The 22,964-nt window shown below is 45.0% G+C and overlaps 1 protein-coding gene across 3 annotated transcripts in view; it reads right to left on the bottom strand.

The window, feature by feature from the left end:
- The window catches only part of SMAD9 (SMAD family member 9), a 43,142-nt gene extending 25,913 nt beyond the window's left edge, over positions 1-17,229 (bottom strand). For all 3 annotated transcript variants that reach the window (XM_030943433.1, XM_030943443.1, XM_030943451.1), the window contains exons 1-2: positions 17,134-17,229; positions 2,324-2,955 (exon numbers count right to left, since the gene is read on the bottom strand). In XM_030943433.1, coding sequence (XP_030799293.1) covers positions 2,324-2,735 — 412 coding nt within the window. In that variant the 5' untranslated portion in view covers positions 2,736-2,955; positions 17,134-17,229. The remainder of the gene's footprint in view (positions 1-2,323; positions 2,956-17,133) is intronic.
- Between the last annotated feature and the right edge of the window lie 5,735 nt (positions 17,230-22,964).

Below are 22,964 nucleotides of genomic sequence, written 5' to 3'. Positions count from 1 at the left end.
AAGGGTGGACATTCGTATGAAAATAATGCTGGTATGTGGATTATAAAAAATATAGTGTTGAATTATTCAGTGGGGGATTCTTTAGCTCCAGAGGATGAAACTCAGAGAATCTCATATAAGCCTAAGATCACCAACAGCCAAGATGCAGATTTCCTGCAGTTAAAAGAGGACTGTTGTTTAAACAGACTGGCACCTAAACCAACCACTCTCAGCCTTTTCTGTGGTGACTTCACTGCTACCACTTTCTCATGAAGTTCATTTGTTCTCTTGCCTTGCCAACACCTCCTTGCACCACTGCAGCTGCTGCCCCAGAACACCTGAGTGGGTTGCACTCTGCTATACTTTACAAATATATACTATAGCTGTGAGCTTCAGCTTCTGAGTTGTGCCTGTAAGCAGAGTTGTAGGAGTGAATACAACAGCCTGAGAGCAATTCCTGGGTCCTGTGTAGAACTGGCACAGCATAGCTTGGATCCTCACAGTTGCACTCACTTTCACCTCCAAAACAAGGTGGCCAAATCCAAAGTGCCCAAAGTCCCTCCGGTGGGCTAACCCTGCGCTCTGAGAGCTGCTAGTCCACAGAGTCCACGTGGGTGAAAGCTGTTCCTGGGATCGTGTTACCAATTCAGCAGTACCCAGACCTGCACCTTGTCCTCTTCTACTTTACTAGCACAGATACTGCCAGTCTGCTTCATAGACAGACAATAGAGACCCATTCACAGCTGAAAGCTTCTGAGTTTCAGGATCAGAACAACAAGTTTTGGCAGCCATTTAGCAGCTGCTGGACTATTCCATTAGCAGTGTTTGTTAGCTGGCACTGAACAGATGAGAAAACCAGGGTTGAAATCAGCACTGTTCAGTGCTGTCAGCTTTGAGGAGACTCCATTAACCGCACCAGAACCAGAAGAAATGAGAAGACACTAAAGACTGCAGCCTGCAAATAAAGAAGTGAAATAAAAAAAAAATGTGATATTTTATGAGCATCCTTTCTTAAATTATTGAAGAGTTTACTTTAGAAAGGCGTGAGATCAGCTTTTTCCACTGAAAACTGTTGACAAGCACTACTCAGTGTAGCTGTAAAATATAAAAGTTTTGACAATGTTTACAGGAGATTGGATACAACTTCACAGTGACAGCTCTGCTGCACTGGAAGGATTATCAGAAGAGGAAGCAGCCGCTGGTGTTTAACAAATGTTAACAAATGTCTTTCCCTTATTTCATCTGTGTGAAAAGAAACATCCCACAGTTCACTTATCTGATCCTAATGTCACCTCAGAGTAAAATTCATGCCAGACAAGGAGTAATCTCAGAATAAAAAGTATACACTTACCAACTGTATCCATTAGTAAATTAAATTACTGTGATTTTTGGCAGTAAGGGAGAGCTAGGTTAGACATTAGAAATAATTTTGAACTGGAAGGATAGAAAAGCAATAGCTTCACTTGCCTGGGGAGGTTGTAGAGCCTTTATCACATGGGATTTTTAGAGCTCATTAGGAAAATATCTGTCAGGAACGTTCTTGGTAATTTGGTTTGGTTCAGGAGTCTGGGCAGAGGAAATCAGGATGACTGCTCAAGACCTTTGCCAGCCCTTCTTTCCAAGACCCCTATAGAAGTCAACACTGAACACTAAAATTTTTTTAACAGCTGTTTCATTGACATAAAGCCCAATTAAATGACCTTTTAGAGAGGTCATAAGTTTTTAGTGCAATCCAAAGAGGGTTATCAGTAGAAAATGTCAAAGTTTTATGGGAACCTGATGGATTTATTTCACATAAACTCTCCATTTAGGTAAGTAAATCCCACTTAAGGCAGGCCACCAGGTATTTTAGGAAGAATCAACTGACCTGGTTTTGTATTCACTGCAAAATATGCCATTTTACTGCAACTCTTATCTTTGAAGAGAGAGCTAGTGTTTCCTGGGGCTTAATGAGTCAACTGTTGGTTTTCAATGGGACATAAATCTCACCACGGTGGTGAGGCCAGGCTGGTGCCCAGACTTCATGCAAACCAGTTCAGACGGGGAGGATTCAGCACCCACGCACAGGGAAAGGAAGCTGCTTTCAGCACCTTGGACAAGATCCGGGTGCCCTCAGGGGTCCAACGGGATGCAGACCCCAACGGGAGAGGGGCTCCTTACTCCCTCCCCAGTCCTGGCTGCCACAGCTATGATAGCAGCAGGCAGGGTAAGACCCAAGATCCTTCCATCAGATGGAGCCTGCCTTTTCACATTTCAGAGCGCTGCTGTAGGATGCACTAAGACTAGGCCTGCCGGAGCAAGAGCTAACAAAGAGATGCAAATCATCTGCAGATGACATAATTACCTGGGGTTTCCACCCGCCGGTAATGGTAGGGGTTGATGCACACTTCTTTCTGTTTCGAACCGAAAGGGAACTCACAACATTCCAGTGGTTTCAACTCATGGTGAGATTGTAAGTCAGGCCAGCGCCACACTCTGCAGTATATGACATGGGGAAGCCCCTTGCGGTGAGACACCTGCAGCCGCCCGTCCAAGGAACGTGGGATCGTGACACATTTACTGGGCTGGCCCGGGCAGCTCAGAGCCCTCTCCAGTTCTTCCATGGCTCCTTTTTTCTTCTTTAACTTCTTCACCAAGGAATCAACAGCTTTTTCTGCCCACTTTTCTTCTTCATCTCCTTGTTTCCAGCCCAGCAGCCTTTTCACTGCAGGGCTGGTGAAGGAGAACAAGGAGCTGATAGGGGTGCTGGAGTGCATAAGAAGCAGAGATTGCGCACAATCGTCAAGGGAAGCACAAACTGTTCTGCTGCCTTGCAAGGCCTGCACAGAGTTTCCACAGTGTTGTGATGGACACTTCCTTCAGTGGAATAAAGGAAGAGAGGTTCTTTCACACGTATGTTTTTGTAGTCTTAGGCACAAGTAGTCCAACAGGGTGGGTCTCAGAATTTTCCAAACATCAAGAAACTGCTGATGAAGCCTGGAACAGCAATACAATACATGGTTAGGCTTCACACACTATTTCCATTGTTCCTTCAATAAAATGTTTTGAAAGAGAAATCATTCCAAATGTGTAGTTAATTTTCAGTGGTTTTCTGTTTGGTTTTTAATGTTTATTTTGGGCCCAAGCCTCTCTTCCACACTATCCACCCCACTCATTTTAGAGTTGGGGATTTCATGGAAATTGTAAAGTACCCAGTCACTTCAACTTGTGTTTAGAGTTTAATGCACCAGGCAAATGGTTGCAGGACTAAGATTATTATAAGAACAAAATAAAATTTACCCTCTTTTTTATATGCTGGTAGCTGTAGGTTCAGCTCAATCATCTTCTATGTAAATAAATCTGTGATATCAAATTCTATGGAAGCAATGTGTAGAACACTGTTCTGATTTCAACTAGCTCTCTGCCACTCCAATCTAACTGTACTGTCAAGAGTTGTAAAATATTAACTGCAAAATTAATTTAAACTTCTCCTAGATTTCATTTAAGGCTTTTGAAAGATTTACTAGTATTCTCTAAAGTTATTTATATTTTTTTACATGGAAGAGAAAAGCCTTTTTTGCCTATATAGCCTGTTTCTCTCTCTTCAACAGTTCACAGCTTTCTGGATCCAAATCACAGACTTTTGGACACAGTTTGTGCTGGATGGATCCTGAGTTATTTTTGCTAGGAGTTGCTACATCTGACAAGGTCCAACAGAAAGAGTTTAGCTCTTGAGGGCTTTTCCTTTTTTTTTTTTTTTATATAGCTGGAGCCAGTCTAATTTTAGCAGAAAATAACATATTTCCACTGACTGGAACTCTGAGGAAAAAATGTCCTTGTATGTCAAGCTATTTACTGCTTTAAATATATTTCATGGACCCCCTGTGCATAGCAAGTCCAAAGGTCTGAACTACATAGAGGGCACTTAAAAGAGGAGATGGGGCCAGCTTCCAAATGCATGCCTCTAGAAAAGCAGCTCCATGACTGCCCTAGTCCACCCTGGTGGACCTTTTTGCCCCACCAATAAAGGCCTGCTCACAGTCCTCAGCATCACTTAGATGCAGCCACTGGGGAGACAAATGTTGCGCAGCACAGGGAGTGGCAGAGCTTCACAAACCATATTTTTGTGCAATTTCCTTGAATATACAGGTCTTGTAAGAGTTCAGAGGGCACCTGGGGACACCGTGTGCAGGCACAGGTACAACACAGTGAGACAGGAGGCCAATCCCAAGGACTGGTTCTTTGGCATACTCGGATACCTTCGGCACCACGCAGCTCTGGAGCATGCTGCAGTGTGAGCACACATGGCCCAGGGCAGCACAGCCTCTTGGACAGTCTGTGATGTTTACTGAGCACCAAGGACTGCCTAGAGCTGTTTTTCTCCCAGCTCTTCTGTTTTGTTCTCATGCCCATCCCTATGCCCCACTGCATTTCCCTTTGAGATGCCCATCACCCTTAGAAATGCAGATACATGGAAACATAACAAGTTTTCTCCCTTCCTCCACAATAGCAGCAGTGGTGGGGGAAGGAGTTCAAAGTCCCAAAAGCCTTCCACTGCACTAGGAGGATGGAAGCACTTGGCCTCACAGAGGAGAAATCATGAAATCAACACTTTGGCATCAGCTGCTCTTCCCCAAGACTTTCATATGCCAAGCACCATAAAAACATGCACAAAGGAACTACAAAACAGGAAAGCAGAACGGGCACACCTTGCTTCAGGCACCCACCAGAGCACTGAGCTCTGGCTTATGCAATTTCTACATTATCAACTTATGTGTGTGCCCATTTGTCCTGACTGTCAAAAGGGGCTCTTGACAGAGCACAGCAGAAACCCCCTCATTCATGCCCTTCATCAGTCAAAGATCAATTCCACAGAACTGTGGAAACCTGTCCTACCATACAAAAAGAAAATTCAGATTCCAGTTTTTTTCCCTGCTCTATATTAGTAGAAGCCCAATGATCTGGAGTATTTAACTGTATAGTTACTAATGCCTCTAGACAAAACCAAAGTCTATTCCAAACACTTAGGGGCTACATATGAGAATGAAGGAAAGTCAGAGTGATTTATCACAGGAAAAAAACCCTCAATCTGTTTGTAAAATATAAAGTGGATAAAACTTAGGCAGGCAGGCTCCAGTCCTTGCAGGAGCAGGCTCAGGCTACAGAGCCCAGCACCAGCCCCATCCAGACATCCTGGGCAGTGGAGGTGTCTGTCCCTCGCTGCCCTGGTGAGAACCTGTGGAAGATCCACCATCACATTGCTGTCATTGCCTGGTGGCACCAAAACCCATCCTCACATGAGAAAATGAAACAATGCTGGGATCACTGTGGATCAACTCTGAAAGCAGCAACAGGAAGCAAGGAAAGCCTGGGATGAAAGCCCACCGGACCAGTAGCAGTGTAGAAGTCTCTGCTCTATGCTGAGAGAGAAAAGGCTCACACTTCTTATCTGAGGGGGTCTCCTGGGCATTGGCATGTGTAAACAACTACTCCTGATAAGTTAATGCAACATTACAATCAGATGTGAAAACATACATGTTCACATAAAAGTATTGTCCTGAGATTTTCTTTTCCATTTTGACCAAGGTTTTAAATAAACACATTAATCTCATTCAGTCAAATTAAATAACTCAACAGTGACATCAGTATGAGTCTGAGCACTATTGTTGCTGGTGGGAGAGTTGCCAAGACTATGTGTATAAAAGCAAAAGCCGTGCTTTTCAGACCATGTGATGTAGTCTCAGATAAGTACATTGCACAATTTCCTACCGCGCTCCCTCCAGTTTCTTCTAAAATCTTTTTTCCCCAAATTCAACTGACATATAAAATATAAATGGTATTAAATAAACTAAACAGCTTTCAAATAATATTATCAGAACATCCTAGTTTAATGTTATTAAATTACATAATACTGAACACTATTCAGCAGACTAAGCCCTATGTTGTTACGCTTAGATTGTCCATTGCAAAACAGCGAGGCAGCCACTCTGCTCCAGGGCTGCAACGACAGAGATGTCAATTCACAATTTAATTTTAGCAGTCTTTCAGGACAGCAGTTGCTTAAGTCATATACCTTTGGTAAGAGGCAGCTTGACTACCCAACTGGAATGTTTCAAACCCACACTTGATATATTTTCTGTGCTGATGATCCATGGTGTTTCTCGAGGCTCAATGCAGTTTAGAGTGGCAGTGGGAACTGTTACAGTTTTGGTCCATATTCCCAGGACATGTCCATTATACAATGATGGAAGTTCTGGTCTGGTCAGCTCTATCTCCCTCAGTGACAACATGATGTGCTATCATGAGGATGAGTCAGACATCGTTCAGGATACATTCCTAACACAATTCCCTCCCCTGGGACTACAAGGAAGGCTTTGTCTACCTGTCAGCTTAAGTGACTGGTCAACACTAAACACCGGTCAGTCTTCCATGCTGTAAATCTTTATTCCATCACTGAGTATAGCCTAAGATCTGAAGCTTGATTTAGGGAAGAGGTAGAAGATATATGGAACGTGAGCACGGACCCACCCTTTTTTTTCTGTGGCCTGCAGGAGAAGGTGGGACTGGAAACACGTCAGCCCAGTTCACTGGCTCCATTCTGCCTAAACATAGGGTTGTCTACTATTGCTGTGGCACAATAGCGGTGGGAAACATCTCTGGGCACAGGAACTTTATTACCTGTAGCATGTTATTACCACAGCATCTGGAATGGCTTTGTTCTGTGCCAGCAGCATTCCCCCAAACCACTTTTGTGCAGAATTCAAGAGTTAGGAGGGAACAGGGGCCACTCCTAATAACAAGTCAGCATAGAGCCACCATGTTTTGGAGGGTGAGACAACCATTGCACAGAAGTAAGCCTCAAGGCCAAGAACAGTATAAGGCATGTTTCATTTATTAGTATAGAAGCAGTCTTTCAATAGAATTTACTTGGCCACATAAACATGTCCAAATTTTTAACACCCATCTGACCTACTCATCTCCAAGTCCCTAAATCTGTATTTGAGAAGAATATGTGTGCACATAGCACAGAGCATTTCACATAAAGGTAAATATCTAGAAAAAAAATAGCAAAATCAGACACTGCATGCAGCTCAGGCTGTGTGAGATGAGACACCTCAAGTCTAAATGACTGCTGCTAATAGACAGCAAAATGGACATGAAGTAGAAGGGACTAGGATATTTTCTCCTCCTCCTATGCTCATTTTTTACCTTCCGGTGTAGAAATAGCCTGTAGGTCCTCAGGTCAACAGGAGAAATGTGTTGCTCCAGGACCTTCACTTCAGTAACTTCTACTGTGGTACTAAAGAGCCTGACCTGCCAGGAGCAGAGGAAAGCCCACCGTAACTGTGGGCTTACGATTTCCTAACTGGAGCCTGGTCCTGATGAAGTCAATAAGAGGGGTTCCAGAGCTCATGGAAATCAAACATGCCCTCCTCTCTGTCTAGTGCAAACATGCTGACATCTCCACTATGGAAAGATTTGGTAAGTTTAGATTTTGCCTAATGTAAAAAGGATCCATTGTGTTAGGGAAGATTCACATGACATACCAGCAGAATGCCTGTGCAGACCAACATGCTGATGAAGTTTCCTCTAATTCAGTTGTCATAGAATCACAGAATCATAGAATATCCTGAGCTGAAAGGGATGCACTAGGGTCATCAAAGCCAACTCCTGGCCCTGCACAGGCCACCCCAGGAGTCACACCATGTGCCTCAGAGCGTTGTCCAAACACTTCCTGAACTCTGTCAGGCTTGGTGCTGTGACCACTTCTCTGAGGAGCCTGTTCCAGTGCCAAATCACCTTCTGAGTGAAGAACCTTTTTCTGATATCCAACCTAAACCTCCCCTGACACACCTTCATACCTTTCCCTCAGGATGGGGGAATTTCACTCCATAGGCACAGCAGGGAAATTGTACCAGTCCTTGTTAAATATCACTCTAAGCTTTCTGCAGAAGTTAAAAAGGAAAACTTTCACAAATGCTAAAGACAACAGACTTAAGACACCACTGTGTAAAAGCAAAGTGTCCAACATCCCTCAAAAGTGTATCTGTTTATGTGCACGCAAGCAAAAGTGTGGGCAGATGTGTATGTACTCATGATCTTGGCATAAAGCTTGAAGGTGCTGCCTGCACTCCAGCATTTGCCTGGTGAGAGGCATGGCTATCTGTCTCGAGAATGCCTGACATCATCAGTCTCGGTGTCACTGCAACAGCTAAGTAAGGCCACAGAGGAGATTTCTCAGAGGGTCGTCTAGACATAAGCTGTGCAGTTCTTGGAGATCCATGCTGCTGGAAAACAGAGCAGTGAGACAATTATAGCTGGAAGTCTGACATTCAGCAGCTAAATCACAACAGAACTGGAAGGGAGAAAATTGTTTCAGTCAATCAGTGTGAAGAGGAATGCAGTGAACATGCTCTTGGTTAGTTATTTTTACCTAACACTGATTCAGTTACTTCTACCTACTATGAAAGAGAGAAGCACGCAAGTTTTCTTAAATTAAATGATTCTTGGTATGTTTTCAAATGTGTCCAGCTGGCAGCAGCCTGCACACAACCAGGGCTGGCAAAGAACCTCCCGTGTCAAATCATCACTGCTACTTGCTATGGGAATCTTCTACACATCAGCAGGGAAAAGGGTTTCAAAACAAACAAACAAAAAAAAGTGTGTACAAATATGTGGGTCTCAAATGAGTGGCAAACCTCACTAACCTTGCCTCAGGCCTCATGCACCAAACTTTTTATATTTTTGCCCGAACAGCAACTTGCAGCTGGGCAGCAGAGGTTTCACATGTACACTCATTCCAGGAGAGAAGTGTGAAAGCACAGCCTGAGCAGCACAGTCCAGTAATCACTCATGGCTCAGCAACTGTGGCTACATGTTATGTTTGAAGCATGTAAATCACTTGTTCCACTCATGGCACCCTCAGCATCAGTTGGGATCCCCCGCAGCTTCCTGTTGTCCTTGGGACCCACCCTTGGGACAAGGGTGCTGTTATGAACCTATCTGAAACCACTGTCTTTCACACACAAGAAAATACAGTGAATGAATTATTCATTAGAGCCTTCCCAACTTCTTCCACAACCACAGAACTTAACACCTAGGGTTTTAATTTAATAGGATGAAAAGAAGGTTGGGGTTTTTTAATTAAGAAATTAAATTTCTTCCCAGTTTGACCCTGGACTGCTCCAACTAAAAACAGATCCAATGATAGGAGGCAGAGTGTTTGAAGCTCAAATTTATCCATGTTTCGCACAGGCCTGGCAACATCTTGTTTATTCGTATAAGCTTAAATGAATAAGCTTCTGAAACTAATTTTCTTAAGTATTTTTCAAGTTTGTTTAGAAAACCCTTCTACAGTGAGCTTTATGTGCAGGCATCAATATCACAAAGCAAATCTCACAGCACCTCATGCTTCTCCAGCCACTTGTTCACCCTGTGGAGCCTTCACCTGAACTCACTGCCTCCCAAATAAAGTAAGAACAAAATTTGATGCTAGTGACTAAAAATTTCAGGCATCCACATAATTGTTCTGAGCTCATGTAACCACTCAAGTATTACCTCATCTACTCAGCATCTTTTAGCTTCTCGTGACAGGAATAACACATTCTTACTTGATACAAAGGAGGAAAGATTCAAGTATATAAGTTGCACACCTTAACACAGCTATGTGCACTTCCACACAAACAAACAAACAAACAAACACCTGCAGAAGCATTTCAGAAGCATAAATTCTGTCACAGAAGAAAATTAAGTACTCAGGTCATGTCTGGTATGCCCATGATGCTTGATTAGGAAGCAATTCCTGCTGTAGGACTGCTGTGGGACTGTGGATGAGCACATTGGCAGATGTTTCAACAAAGCTTTGTTGGTGTGACATAAGATGAGGAGAGCAGAGGTGTATGGGCATGGTAGCAGTATCCCCATGGGCAAAGTCTGCTGCAGACAGGATAGGGGCAATCTGTCTTTCATGTCCACTTGAAAAATCAGGGAGAGCATACGAGTAGGATAGGAATGTGTTGGGACAGTTGCTGCTGTCTGCAAGTGTCTTTTACACAGCTTGCTTCAAGAATAACTGTGCTGGTCTTGGGGAGGAAGAAGGGACTGGAAAACCCCTTGAGATGAGCCCTTATGACCCTACATCCCCTACTACAACCAAGTAAAAGGGTCCCTCTCTTCTAGTGTAGCACTGGGCTAACACAGCTACGCTGGCTTTGACCCCTGGGCTGCTTCCATCCAGCTGCTGAGGATGGCAACCCAAACCAGAGGGTTGGATGTTCCTCACCAAATTTTGCCTTTGAAAATCTCCCACAATATCTGAAGGCACCCCACAAAATTACCACAACCAAAGTCTATGTAAAAATATTAAACCGGACCAATTTATCACTATGATCTCTCTCTGACTGCACTTCCTTCCTCGGTATTAATTTTTAAAGGAAACCAGTGACTGTGATGTTTATAAGGAGTGAACCACACAGTATTCCTTGTCTGGGCCACACCAAAGTTTCTAAGATGCAATCCCACAGGGACACATCCTCTTCTCCGCTTCACACCCTGCTCCCTGCAGGCAGGAAGAAGACCCATCCACCCAGTCCCTGCCTTACCCCTTCCTGAGGCTGCCTTGCTCAGACTCAGACTGGCACCTCGGAGGAAGAGCCCCTCTCTCAGCTGCTTTCCTCCAGCAGAGCTGCAGGCTAAGGAGCACTCAAACCATGGAGGAACTCTGAGGATGTATCTGTGGGAGAAGGCAGGAGGTATTGGGATGATGAGGAGGGGCATCAACCTGCCCTAGGAAGCCCCAAATGTCTTCTCATGGCTCTGGCTATCCCCATTTTACAGCCAGTCGGTCCTGCATTCCTCACATACCCACCATTCCCAGAGAAACTGCAGCAAAGCCCATTGGTGTTTCTAAAAATGGAAGGGTTAGATATATGCAAAAAATAGAATTCCTGCTTTTAAAATAAAAGCTGATTTGTCTCTGATACAAAGCATGAAGCCAAGTGCCTCCAGAACAAACACTTCACAAAGGAAGAAGGGGACTTGAAAAGAACTTCAGCTTCCATGCTTGTCTAAAGTTTACAGCCACAATAATCGGATTCCGTAATCCTTGTTATCAATCACTGGCATTCTTGGAGTCATTCCCAAATACTCATTTAGGAAAAGGATTTGCTTAGATTCAGATGTTAAGAATGTTGTGAATAGGGATACTTGTAAAGAACAATTACTTCACCAATGATGTGGCACACTAGTGTGATAGGAACCTATTCTGGAAATTTAATGTCTTAAATTGTCAGACAAGAATATGCTTTTGCATACCTGGTTGCGCCTTTACAGTGCACACAGGGAAAAAGGACAAAGCAAATGTTCTCCTCACATTGTATGGTAGCACATCCCACCTCAGGGAGGTCTGTCTGAAGCATTACTCAGTTCTGGTGTTAAAATAGGAGACATCTTTTGCAGATGATTTAGCATCTCACAGCTCGGAAAGTGAAATACAGATCAATAAAAAACTCAAGAGCAAGAACTTCCAGAAGTGCTTCCCCTCTGACTGGCAGCAGGCCTGGGGAGGAAGCAACAATACTGCTGGCCAGGTGAGACAGCCTGGCCAACTGCACAGGGCGGATGGATTTCACACACAAGACACTTTCTGTACATATCACACTAGCAGTTGTCCACAGAATCGCATTAGCATTTCATTGTGTTCAAACCATATCACACTCAAATCTGTTTTTCCTAAAAGGCCTCCATTGTGCATCACTGTGGGAAATTGCTAATGCAATAAGATTGACATATAGGTTCTCCAGCATGAACATCCGCAGTAATCTGTGCTAATTGAGCCCTCAGTGGCTTGTGAAACCCTGCAGGGGGGAGGAAGGGTGGAGCATCCACACGGCCTACATCTTGGAGAGCTGCAGCAAATAACTGTGTGGAGAAGAGGTAAAGACCAGCATTACTGTGCTTTATCCATGTAAAGATCTGGTTCAGTGGCAAGGATTGCCTTGGTCAAGGGACCAGGATATTTTCTATGAAAAATATCTGGATATGCTTGGACTGTCTGTGGAAGTTATTTCCCAACAACAGGACTAAGAACAAAAGGAGCGAGAACTTGCCTATCTAGTTCCCTCCTGTGGGGGAAAGAAGGAGATAGCTGGCCATTCCCAGTGACTTCAGGTGAAAATGTGGGTGCTCAGATTCTCTGTAAACCAGAACATCTTCTTAAGAGATTAAACAGGTTTCAGATGCCTACATTTGAGCCTGGGAATAAAAAACCAAAGGCTGGATTCTCTTTAGCATGTAAGATGACATGTCCTGTTAACTACCAGCTTCAGACAACACTGAACAGACTGCAAAAATCAGGCCCTGAGTCCTTAGAAGAAATATTTTACTCTTCTCCAAATCCATCTCATGATTCCAAGGAATACCCAATCTCTTCATGGCTGTTGCTGCCCTTCCTTTCCCCTCCTAACACTCAGCTGTGGGCCACGCAGCCCCTACAGCCCAAGGCTCCCAAGGAGGCCAGCACCAAGAAGCCTGAGGTGGTCCTATAGGACAATGCAGCAGGACAGGCATGGGAGCTGCAGCGTCCCATGGGAATGGATTTTGGTTTCTCTACTCTAGATATCTCTGTGAAGGTTTCATGACCTGTGTGAAGTAATCCAAGATCTGTTGATGAGAGAGAGATAAATCAGCTACCTCACATACGCTGCAGGGTGAGAAACTGCACCCTGGCAGCTGGGCGAGAGTAATTTGACAGAGACAAGTAGGTTTGGATAGGCAAGACCAGCAAGGAACCAAAAGAGAGTTTTGAAAAGCCACATGAACTGCTTGTGCCTCCGGTCAGTTTTGTGCCCACTGGGCAGCGTGTGGGATCGCTCCCTGCACAGGCCTCAGGGTAAACAGCCTTCCCTCAGGTGCCTCGAGTTCTGCATCTGTCCCACAGGTGTCCTGACAGGAATGGCTTTGTAAAGCATGATCTGATGAGTAATGCTGCAAAGAAATACTTAAAAGAAAAAAAAAAGTAGAGTTTTTGGGGTTTTGTTTTTTGGTTTTGTGTGTGTGTTTTTGGTTTTGGGGTTTTTTTTTTTGTTAAGGGAAGGCAAGCAACAAAACACACATATAAAAAATTAGGCATTGTTGAAATGTATTGACCTCAGCTGCAGGGTTATTCACATTATAAAGGATTCTTCATGAGGTGGAGCTTTGCTGCTGGCAGACAAGGCCTTCTGGAAAGGGCACCTCCATGGCCAGCTCCTGCCTGCTGTTCTGCCCAGCATGGCTGCGTGACCCAGCTCACCACCAGGCCGAGCAAACACAGAACCACCGTTATCAAGAAGTGGCCAATCTGGCTCCCATTGTAGCCAGGTAATGAGGGTGAAAGGAAGCCTGAAGCAGAACAAACTCTAATGACCCACGGGTCTGTTAATTTCCTTTCCTCCTCATTTCTCTCTTTTAATAGACAGTCAGTTTGAGGCCAACAGTTGTGGGGAACTCGGGTTGTGGGGAATATTTTCAAAAGCTATACAAAGGCCAGGCATATAGAGAGACTCTAGAATGGGAGATGTTTCAGGAAGAAAAGCAAAATGGGAGCAGAACGTAGGTGGGAGAAGAGATCTTGTTGGGAAATGGGAGGTTGCAGTATCAAGCTGGAAGGTTGCCACAGTGTGGACTAACGCTTTGGCAGCTGCAAACAAAAGGAAGGAGGAATGTAAGAAGTAACACGAAGAAAAACTGTCAAGAGATATCTGGAAGTATCACAACCTGTGAGGAAACAGAAGAGGCGAAGATGATGCTAAGTTTGGTAGAGGGAGGGTGGTGATGCCACTGACAAGGAAAAAAGAATGGGAAGGAAACAAGTTCTGGATAGAAAGATATGAAAGATAAGGCTTTGCTTCTCCCAATCAGAAACACACATTTCGATCTTAAAGCTGTCTCAGAAAAACAGAGATCATTTATCAGACTTTATTCTTCTGTTTTTTCCTTGGTTTTTAATGTAGGGGTGGCTGCATAGATTGGGAAGTCTCCTTCACTCCATGTCCACCTCCACCATGTCCTTGCTGTGCCCCTGTTTAGAGGAACTGAACCTCAAAGAGAACTGCTCAACCTTACATCTGTCTAAGGTGCAGAAACCTCAAATAGTCCTGTAGAACAATCCACCTGCTGTTTCACCTGCTTTAATTAAAATGCAAACATGTATTAATCAGGATCTCTGTCTGGGCTCTGATCCTGCAATCTATTAAATCCACTCATCTGCAAAGCACAGCCAGATTTTTAGCTGCTATAATAAATACACAGGGCCCAAGTCTCTTTTAGTCACCTTTCCACCTGTGAAATTCCCACAGTATTAACCATTCAAACACTGCAGACAAAATATAAGATGGGAAATAATTTGGGATATTTTTGAAAAATTAATTTTGTTGCACTGTATTCAAAGTCTAGTGCTTCTCACAACTGTTCTCAAAGACAGCAACAGGACCGTGATGCTTATCTCAAATTGTTGTTGTTATTACTGTCCCTTGCTGCTCATGCACAGTAACACTAATGGTTCTTTACACCCATCTGTACCAGGAAACCAGGCAGTTAAACGGAACAACCTTTACTACGAATATTTTTGCTGTGTTGTTTTCAGTTAAAATATTTATGATGCATTATTTGGTTTTTTTTTTCTTCCCCAACCCAGTAATTATTATTTGTAAAGGGTATATATTGCACAGATAATGGAATCTCTCTACACTATCACTGTATTTTTTGCAGCAGACAAATTATAGAGCATGTATACATATACATATATATATATATATATTTTTGTCTCCCCTTATTCTTTTAAGTTTCTTTGAAAAACAGGGTGCCCAGTACTGCTGGAATTACTGTTAGTCAGTATCAGCACTGATGATAAACTCCAGCTAGTGTTTTGGTCAAAGGTCACTTGTAATTAGTAGTCATTTTCCTTTGAATTTAACAATGGAAAAATAAAACTTTATAGCGACAGATTAGCCTGGCCATCAAAATTACAGCACTTTAGCACTCAGGAGAGAGGATTGCATGACACACTATCTCCCTGTCTGATAACAGCAGATAGCTAAGAATTCAAACATGAGATGCAGAAAGCCTGTAAAAGAATAAAAGGAGAGAAAGGAGAATTAACTGTGCAGATGTTATGTGATACATTATATTGACATTTCCACACTCCTCTTTCAGTGGGCTGGGCCTCATCTTGTACCCACTGAAGCGAAGATGGAGCACTGCTGCCCGTTTTCGTAAGAGTGGCTTTCAAACCCAAGGTGCTACCGAGTTCCTCTATGCCACATCCCCACCTTCTGCAGATACCTGGCATGTGTGTGCATGACTATTAGTGAAATACTAATTCTCAACTTCTTCACAAAGTTGTGCAGTTGACAGCTTTGTGCACGTTCATGTCAGTTGCTGCAGGTAAATAAAAGCTCTCTCCACCTCGTATCAGTTTACAAATACTGACATGGATTTGATGCATCCATCAGGAAATCTCCTGGTTTGCATATACAATATGAATATGATAAGGATTTGTTATAAAATACACTTGACCCCTATTCAAGGCACTTTTGACAGAATTCCTGTTTATCAGCTTATGTGCAAGCTAATAAAGTAAAGAAGAAAATGTTTCTAATTCCATCCCAAAGGGCAGAGGGGAATGGGAACTACTGCTAAACCCAGCAAATACAAGATATCCTTCCTGATACAACTGACTTAAAATGTATTTTTGGGCATGTTTATTTTAGCTACTAAGTCAAATTAACTCAATATTTAAAAAACCAAAAAACAAACCACAGACATCCCCAGCGTCTGCTTTAAAATCTAACAGGAAGCAAAGAAGAACAAGCCAGACACTGGCACTTATCAAATCTGAAAGAAGGGAGTTGTCTGGCTGGATTAAAACAGATGAGGTTTGTTTGAGTGATGACATTTGTCCTACCGTTGCTGAGGAGAAGAATTTTGCAGCACTTTCTTCATCTTATGCTCCTGAAGATGGGAAGACTAGTCCTACCACACCAATGCTTGCACATATAGAGGGGCACATTTCCACACATCGGAGATGCTGAAGAGTACTGAAACTTGTGTCATCTGCAGTGCCCTTCCCAAACCACTGCCAACTTGAATTCATTCCCAAGATGTGCACACAATTTCCTACTTCTACCAAGGGAGAGCTCCTTCACTAAATAGTTGACCATTCTGGGCTGAAATATTTCTTTCACTAATTTATAAGATGCAAGTAATTAACAGCGGGCGTGCGTGTCTGTGCATCCTCACGTGTCCATGTGTGTGTCTTTTATGTTTATTCCACTATTGCCTCTTTTAAAGCAGACCTGGCTAGCATGAAATAAATTTACCCATAAAATCAAACACAAAGTTACCAAACAATATCCGAATTGTTATCAATGAGCCGAACTCCGAATTTCCCCCCACTTAGGGCTGCCTGGGCACGGAGATAAAATTGCAGTGATTTGTAATTTGCCATAGCGAGGGCTATTGTTTTTGGAAATGTTGGTTACTTGCTAACAAACAAACGCGTAACGTTTAACTTCGGAGCCAAAAGACAAGAAGCCAATCAGAGTCACCGTTCGTAGCTGGAATAAAAACCCCGAATCCCAGCAATTCTGCTCCGTTTTTCCCGGGAGCGTGTCTAGGAGCGGGATTTCTTGAACAGAAAATAACCTCTGAAAGGAAAAGTATTTCCAAACGTGCCATGTGAGGCTCTGTTTTTCCTTTTCTCTTCTTTTTATTTTTAACCTCCCCTCTCCTACTTAAGCGAGAAAGAAAGAAATCCTGACACCGGGAAGACTTGTCAACGTTTAGCCATCCATAAAAATGTTTTTCCCCGCGCTCCTCCTTTCGCTCGCCGTCCTGGCGTCGGTCTGTCTCATCTCGCTGCTCTGCGGCCCCAGCCCCCGCCCGCACACCGCCCCAGCGCAGCGGGGCCGGGGCCGCCAGCCAGGGGGACCCTGGCCCGGGGCGCCGCCGCGGCTGCTCCGGCCCGGGCGCTCGGGGGATGGATGCTGCGGCCGCCGCCGCCCCGCCACCCGGCACCGCTCGGGAAGGACGCGGGACAGCCCCGGCACGAAGTTTGGAGCGACGGCACTGTTCCCTGTCCCCTCTGCTTCCCCCCTCCGCCCTTCCCGGGGCGCTGCCGGGAGCCCCGGCTCTTACCTGCCACGGGCGCGGGCTGGGGTCTCGGCGCGCCGCGGGCGGGAGCGGGGCTGCAGCTGCGCGGCGGCGGCGGGGCCAGGGCGCAGCGGCAGCGGCAGCAGCAGCCCCGGCCGGCGTCAGTCAGGCGGGAGCCGCCAGGCTGTATTAGTGCGCCGGGCTGGAGCGCGGCCAGCAGCGCCGCGGCCGCTGGCCCGCCCCTCGGCCCCCCGCCCCCCGCGCCCCCGGCCGCGCTCACACACACACCATCGCACACACACGCTCACACACACACACGATCGCACACACCCGAGATCGCTCACACACAAGCGCACATCCCCACACTCGCACACGCTCGCACACTTGGCACCGCTCACACACGCGCATCCACACAGATACAGATACACACACACGCTCAAGCACATACGGACGAGCACACGCCCACGGTGTTACACACACACTCACACGTACACTCACACACTCACACGCACACTTTCATCGTGCACCTCCCCGCACCCGCCGCACGCCGCCCCTCGCCGGGCTCACCGCTCCGCACCCGCCGAGTTCTGCCCCTCCGGCACACGGGCTCCCCGTGACAGAACTCACCCGCAGGCACAGGCACACACGAACCACCCGCGCCGAACCCGCCCTTCACACACCCCCGTTGCCGCTCGCCCCCAGCCCCGCATCCCGCAGGAGCGCAACCCCTCGGGGGCCGCCATCCCGCCGGCCCGGGCTGCCCGCGGAGGGGGTGCCCCGATCGCTGCCCTGCCCGGAGCCGTGCGGGGCCGCCGAGGCGTTTGTGTGTGACCGCCGGGCCGCCCCGGGACAGGTCCTTCCTGAAAGTGCCCCCGCAGCCGGCCCTTCCCCGGAGTCCCTCTCGCCAGTCCCCGAGGATGGACACACTGGCCAAGCGGGGCGTGGGCCAACTTCAGCCCCGTCCTGCGCTGCTGCGAGTGCTGCTGACCCGGCTTTTGGGCACAGGAGACAAGCGCCGGCTGCGGGCAAAGAGTTGGAATCAGCGTCGTCCCTCTGGGACGGCCGGACAACAGAGCCGCAACGGGTTTGGGGATCAGACTGCGCCTTCCAACGCCGGGCTGTACGGAGGTCCCATCATTTCTCGGACTGGTCGGAGAACACCAAACTGCAGCTGGCACTGATGAGCAGATGCATTTCCTGCTCCAGAGATTACCTATTAAACCCTCATATTCCCTAGAAGTAAGCATCTCTAGCTATGTAGTGTATTGCATTAGCCGTAATAAGGAAGGGCTGAAAGAAGTCAAGCGGCTTCAAGGACACTAGACATAAAACTACTCATGAAATTGGGGCTCCAGGCAGGGCTAGGAACAGGTACTGTCTGAATCTGACCCTGGCTGCATTGAGGGGCTCCAGTTAAATTGCACCGTGCCTTTTGAGGTCAATCAATAAATATGATTAAAGATACCATCCTGCTGACATTTTCACCAAAAATTTTTACATTGTAAAACATGACAGCAAAGCTAATGTTGTTTGAGTAGACATCAAAAAGCCACAATGCAATTACGGCTCTGCAGCGCAGTTTTATCCAAGCATGCGTGTGTGAGTGCTGCGGTGCAATAGGGAGATACAATGTAATGCCCCAAAATATCTCTGTTTCCTGCTTCGGACTAAATAATCTTCAAATACCGGTGGCTTCTCCCAGCTGCTTGTTGGGCTTCTCCTGCAGGAGCCTTCTCGACAGATGAGTGGCAGAAGAGATGCTGTTAATTAAAAATCGCTGTAGATATTAATAAGGTGCCAATCACACATTCTAACTGGACGTGCTTTCAGATTTTATGTCCACAATGCTGTTTATTTTTAACTGAAGCCATCACACTGCAGATGTATACATGGGCAGTTTTGGGGGGTAGTGGGGGTGGGTCAGCAGAGGTGTGGTGTGTACCTTACTGAGGCACAACCAAATTCTGCTGGGTCTCCCTGCATCTCTTTCAGGTGTTGAAACCTCCGGTTTCTCATGCCTTTGCTCAGAGTTTCTGCTACCAAAAAAGGGGTGGGAGGACAAGGCGGGTCTTTACTCCTGCCACTCTGGTGCACAGCCTGCTGTGCCATCTCCAGTCTACCTTCATTGGTGGGGTACATTAAAATACCAGTACTGCTACTGGAGTGATCCCAGCTAGCAGAGCTCCTGCCCAGATTGAGCAGTCAGTTCCTAAAACTTTACTTTGATTGAAGCTTTCAGTTAAATAGGCATAAATTATTTGTGAAGTGATTTAATTGCATTCCTATTTGTGTGGTAGTGGTGGTTTTAACTGTCCCATATCAGAAAAAAACTCTAGCTAACAGAGGTCATATGTGTGTGTTTATACATATATATATATGTGTGTGTACATATATAACACTAGAGTTGATACATTATAGATTATATAGCAGGCAACAATTTTTTTGCATGCAGTTGTATTTCTGATCATGTGGCATGCACATATACATGTTTTATTACAAAAGTTGAATATATGCTGGTGTTACCTGTGATCTGCTTGGAACAGCCTTTGGAATGAGGGATCTCCTCAGGAGCAGAGCTCATATATCCTGCCTGTCCTTTCCACTCTCTCCATACACACTTTCAGAGCCCAAATCCCTGAGCCCAAATCATCTTCTGCATGGCTTTCAAAGCTGGTGTCCTCTTTGTGAGGCTCTGCTCCTCCTGCCAGGGTGACTCATCACCTGTCACTCCTCTGCACCACCTGGGCTCTGCTAATTCCATTTCTCATTTGCCATTATCTCTCTCCAGTGCCTCATTTCCCATCCTGCCCTTTGTAAAAGCCCTCCCTTAGCGTGCACATGATGTAACTTTCTTTCTCAAATCACCTCCTATAAAACGTGGACCAACCTTCTTTACTCATAAAACAAAACCTTATTGGAGTATTCTTCTTATTTTGGTCGGTATTTTGTCTTTTTGTACTGGATAACTCTGTAAAGAAAATCATCAGTATAAGGTTATATAGAAAATAGCAAAGACTGGATGTAGCTGTAAAATGGATGGAAAGGTACTAATGTCTTTTAGCACTGATACTGTGTAGAACATAGAATAACATTAATTTTCCACTTGGATGAAGCTGCAAGTTCCTGAGAGCTGTAAATACACTGACTCTGTCAGTACTGCTCCAGGGCTCCAGTGGAGTACTGGCAGTGTCCACCCCTGAACAAGGAACAGCTGTTACAACAGCAGTGTCATGTGCCGGGTGATGGAGATCCCTCAAACTGCTCCAAGTGCGCTGCTGCAGGCACTAGAAGACTCCTAGCCACAGTGTCTTGGATTTAATGCATGAGTTACATTTTCCTCAAGGACACTCTCCAGGCAAAGACACAGCAGGCACTTGCCTCTGGCAGCAGATTTTTGGGAACAGCAACATAGTTGTGGTTCTGTTGCCTGCTTTGCCTGTGCCAGAGCCCTGGAAAGTGAGGGCTGTTCCTGTATTGCAGGGTGGACTCAGACATGTGGGGCAGCATTGCCAAGAAGAAGCTCATTATTCAAGTAGCAGCAGTCACCATCTCACTCTCTCTGTGTATGCCTGAACTACAATCCCAAACCCTGCCAGGATGCCTAGTTCCACAACTTTTACTCCCCTTCCCAGGATAGGGCAGGACCAGCCCCAACTCCTTACCCTCGGGTTTGACTGTTTGATATTTCTTGTGCCCTCTGGAAGCCTGAGCTTACCCTGCTTCTTATTCACAGGCAGATTGGGTATCTCAGTATCCTAAGGTCTCAACAGTTTGGACACATCTGTATCAGGTTTGAAAATAAGCACTTGAACCATCAGGGAGTCTTCTTTCACATATCTTTTCTAGCACAAGCAGGATGAAACATTTGCTTTTATAAACATGTTTTGTGCTACTCACATCAATTTCCTGCATGTTTATGGTTTAAGGTGCTAATTCTCAGAAGAAAAACGGGTGGAAAAAGCAGCTGCAATCTTGTGCAACATGTTGGTGAATGCAGCATTGCAGAGACTGTGCTGGGCAGCTGGGTGGTCTGTTCTGTCACAGAAAAGGAATTGCAATTGCTCATCTCACTGCTTTTTGCTTCAGATTCTGCAAGTGAAGCTATAAATCCAGAGAGGCAGAAGAAGGACGTAGGCAGGCAGGTTTGGAGGTGCATGCCTAAAGGGAGAGAAGGAATAAAGGGAATCAGGAGTAGAGTGGATGGAGTAACAAGGACCACCTGAGAAAACTGAAAAACAATAGTTCAGAAATATTGGGAGACACAGATGAGTGGGCTAAGTGGCTTCAGGTACTGCCACCAGCATGGGGATTCTCTCCCTTTTGGGTCAGATGATTAGTAAGATCTGCAATTTGTCATTTAGCTTCGTGGCACTTATCATCCAGGGTTGAAAGAGGTGTCAAGAAGTGAACGAGCATACTGTGGAGTGGACGAATGAATTTATTCTCAGTACCTTTCAATTACCAGATGAAAAAGACTCTGCAAAATATTTGGACTGGCCAGGTTACTACAGTTTTCGTAAGTGGAAAGGATAATTTCCTACCCAGTACCATAACAAGATTTTTGTTAGTGTGTGTATATAAGTACTGGCTAAAAGAATGAAATCATATTTGTTATTGAAGATTTTGGAGGCAATTTCTGCTCCAGGCTAAAACCTCATAAATTCTAAGGAATTCCAGGGTAATTTGTCTTCATTTATTATACTAAATTTCCATAGGGTCTCTTGATTTTTTTCCTTTTTTTTCATCCACATACAATGACTTGTCTTTAATTCTCCAAAGCTTTTAGTGCACTGAGATCCAGCTACCTTATTTGTGCTGAGTTTGTTCTCTGCTGCAGAGACTTGAGATGCACAGAACAGTATGATTCTTGAGATGTCTTTTTATTCCAAGATATGTGGATTGATGCCAGACTAGCTGAGATTAGTTGGAAGAATCTTCCAGTTGACAGAGTCTGTTACTTTATCCTCAAAACTGTGAGACCACGTGGAGGAAGAGGACAGAGACAACCTACTTGCCCTTCTTGTTCCTTTAGCATAGCAACACTGATGACGCAGTAAACCTTAGAAGGCAAAGTCTGGAAGGATTCTTTCCACTCTTTTTAGCCATCACTGGCTGAAACCTGTGATAAATCACCTCCCTGATGTTTGCTTGACCTGGATGAAATATTTATGTGCCTCTGCCTCAGCTGGCATTGATTCAAGAACTGCTGTAATCCCCTGCCTTCACTTCACCTTCTGAACTTCACACCTAATGTTGAGAAGAATCAGAGTAACTCTCAGCCATTTTATCTAAGTCCATTCTTTATCTTACTAACATGAGCAGTTTTCTTGTTGCTGAGGACTTGCTTGGATGAAAAGAAAGAGTATGGCAAAGAAACAATATATAAAGATTCATTGGTAGTAAGAATAAGCCACTGTCCTTTGGCTTCACAGATATACAGAGGTCCCAGGATTTCCCTGAACTTTGGCATCAGAGCCAACAGCTATGGTTGAGCTAGAGCAAATCTTCTGGAAAAAGAGATTTTGAAATCATTAGTGATGGAAAATCCATTACAAGTCTTGTTAAGTTGTTCTGTGGTCAGGCTTATCCTTGGCTTACAAGGTAGCATAAGCATGGGCTATAAAGAGAAATGGATTTCTCTGCTCTGAATTTTTCGAGCTTCACTACTAGCAGTTTCATCTTGTGTCTCTACACATGGGACTAAAAGTTCATTAATTCTGCATGTTCCTTTACAGACTGTGCTTATGCTCTATCTTTTCCTTCATACACTTGGCAATGGCCCTTAAATATCAGGTGATTAAATAATCTTAAGAGTTGCTGGGCTCCCCTTTGATTCCATTCCAAGTTTTCAACATTTTTTGAGTGGTGGCATCAAG

The sequence above is a fragment of the Camarhynchus parvulus genome, chromosome 1 (assembly GCF_901933205.1).
Source record: "Camarhynchus parvulus chromosome 1, STF_HiC, whole genome shotgun sequence".
Lineage (NCBI taxonomy): Eukaryota > Metazoa > Chordata > Aves > Passeriformes > Thraupidae > Camarhynchus > Camarhynchus parvulus.
This window is presented reverse-complemented; position numbering and strand designations above follow the sequence as displayed.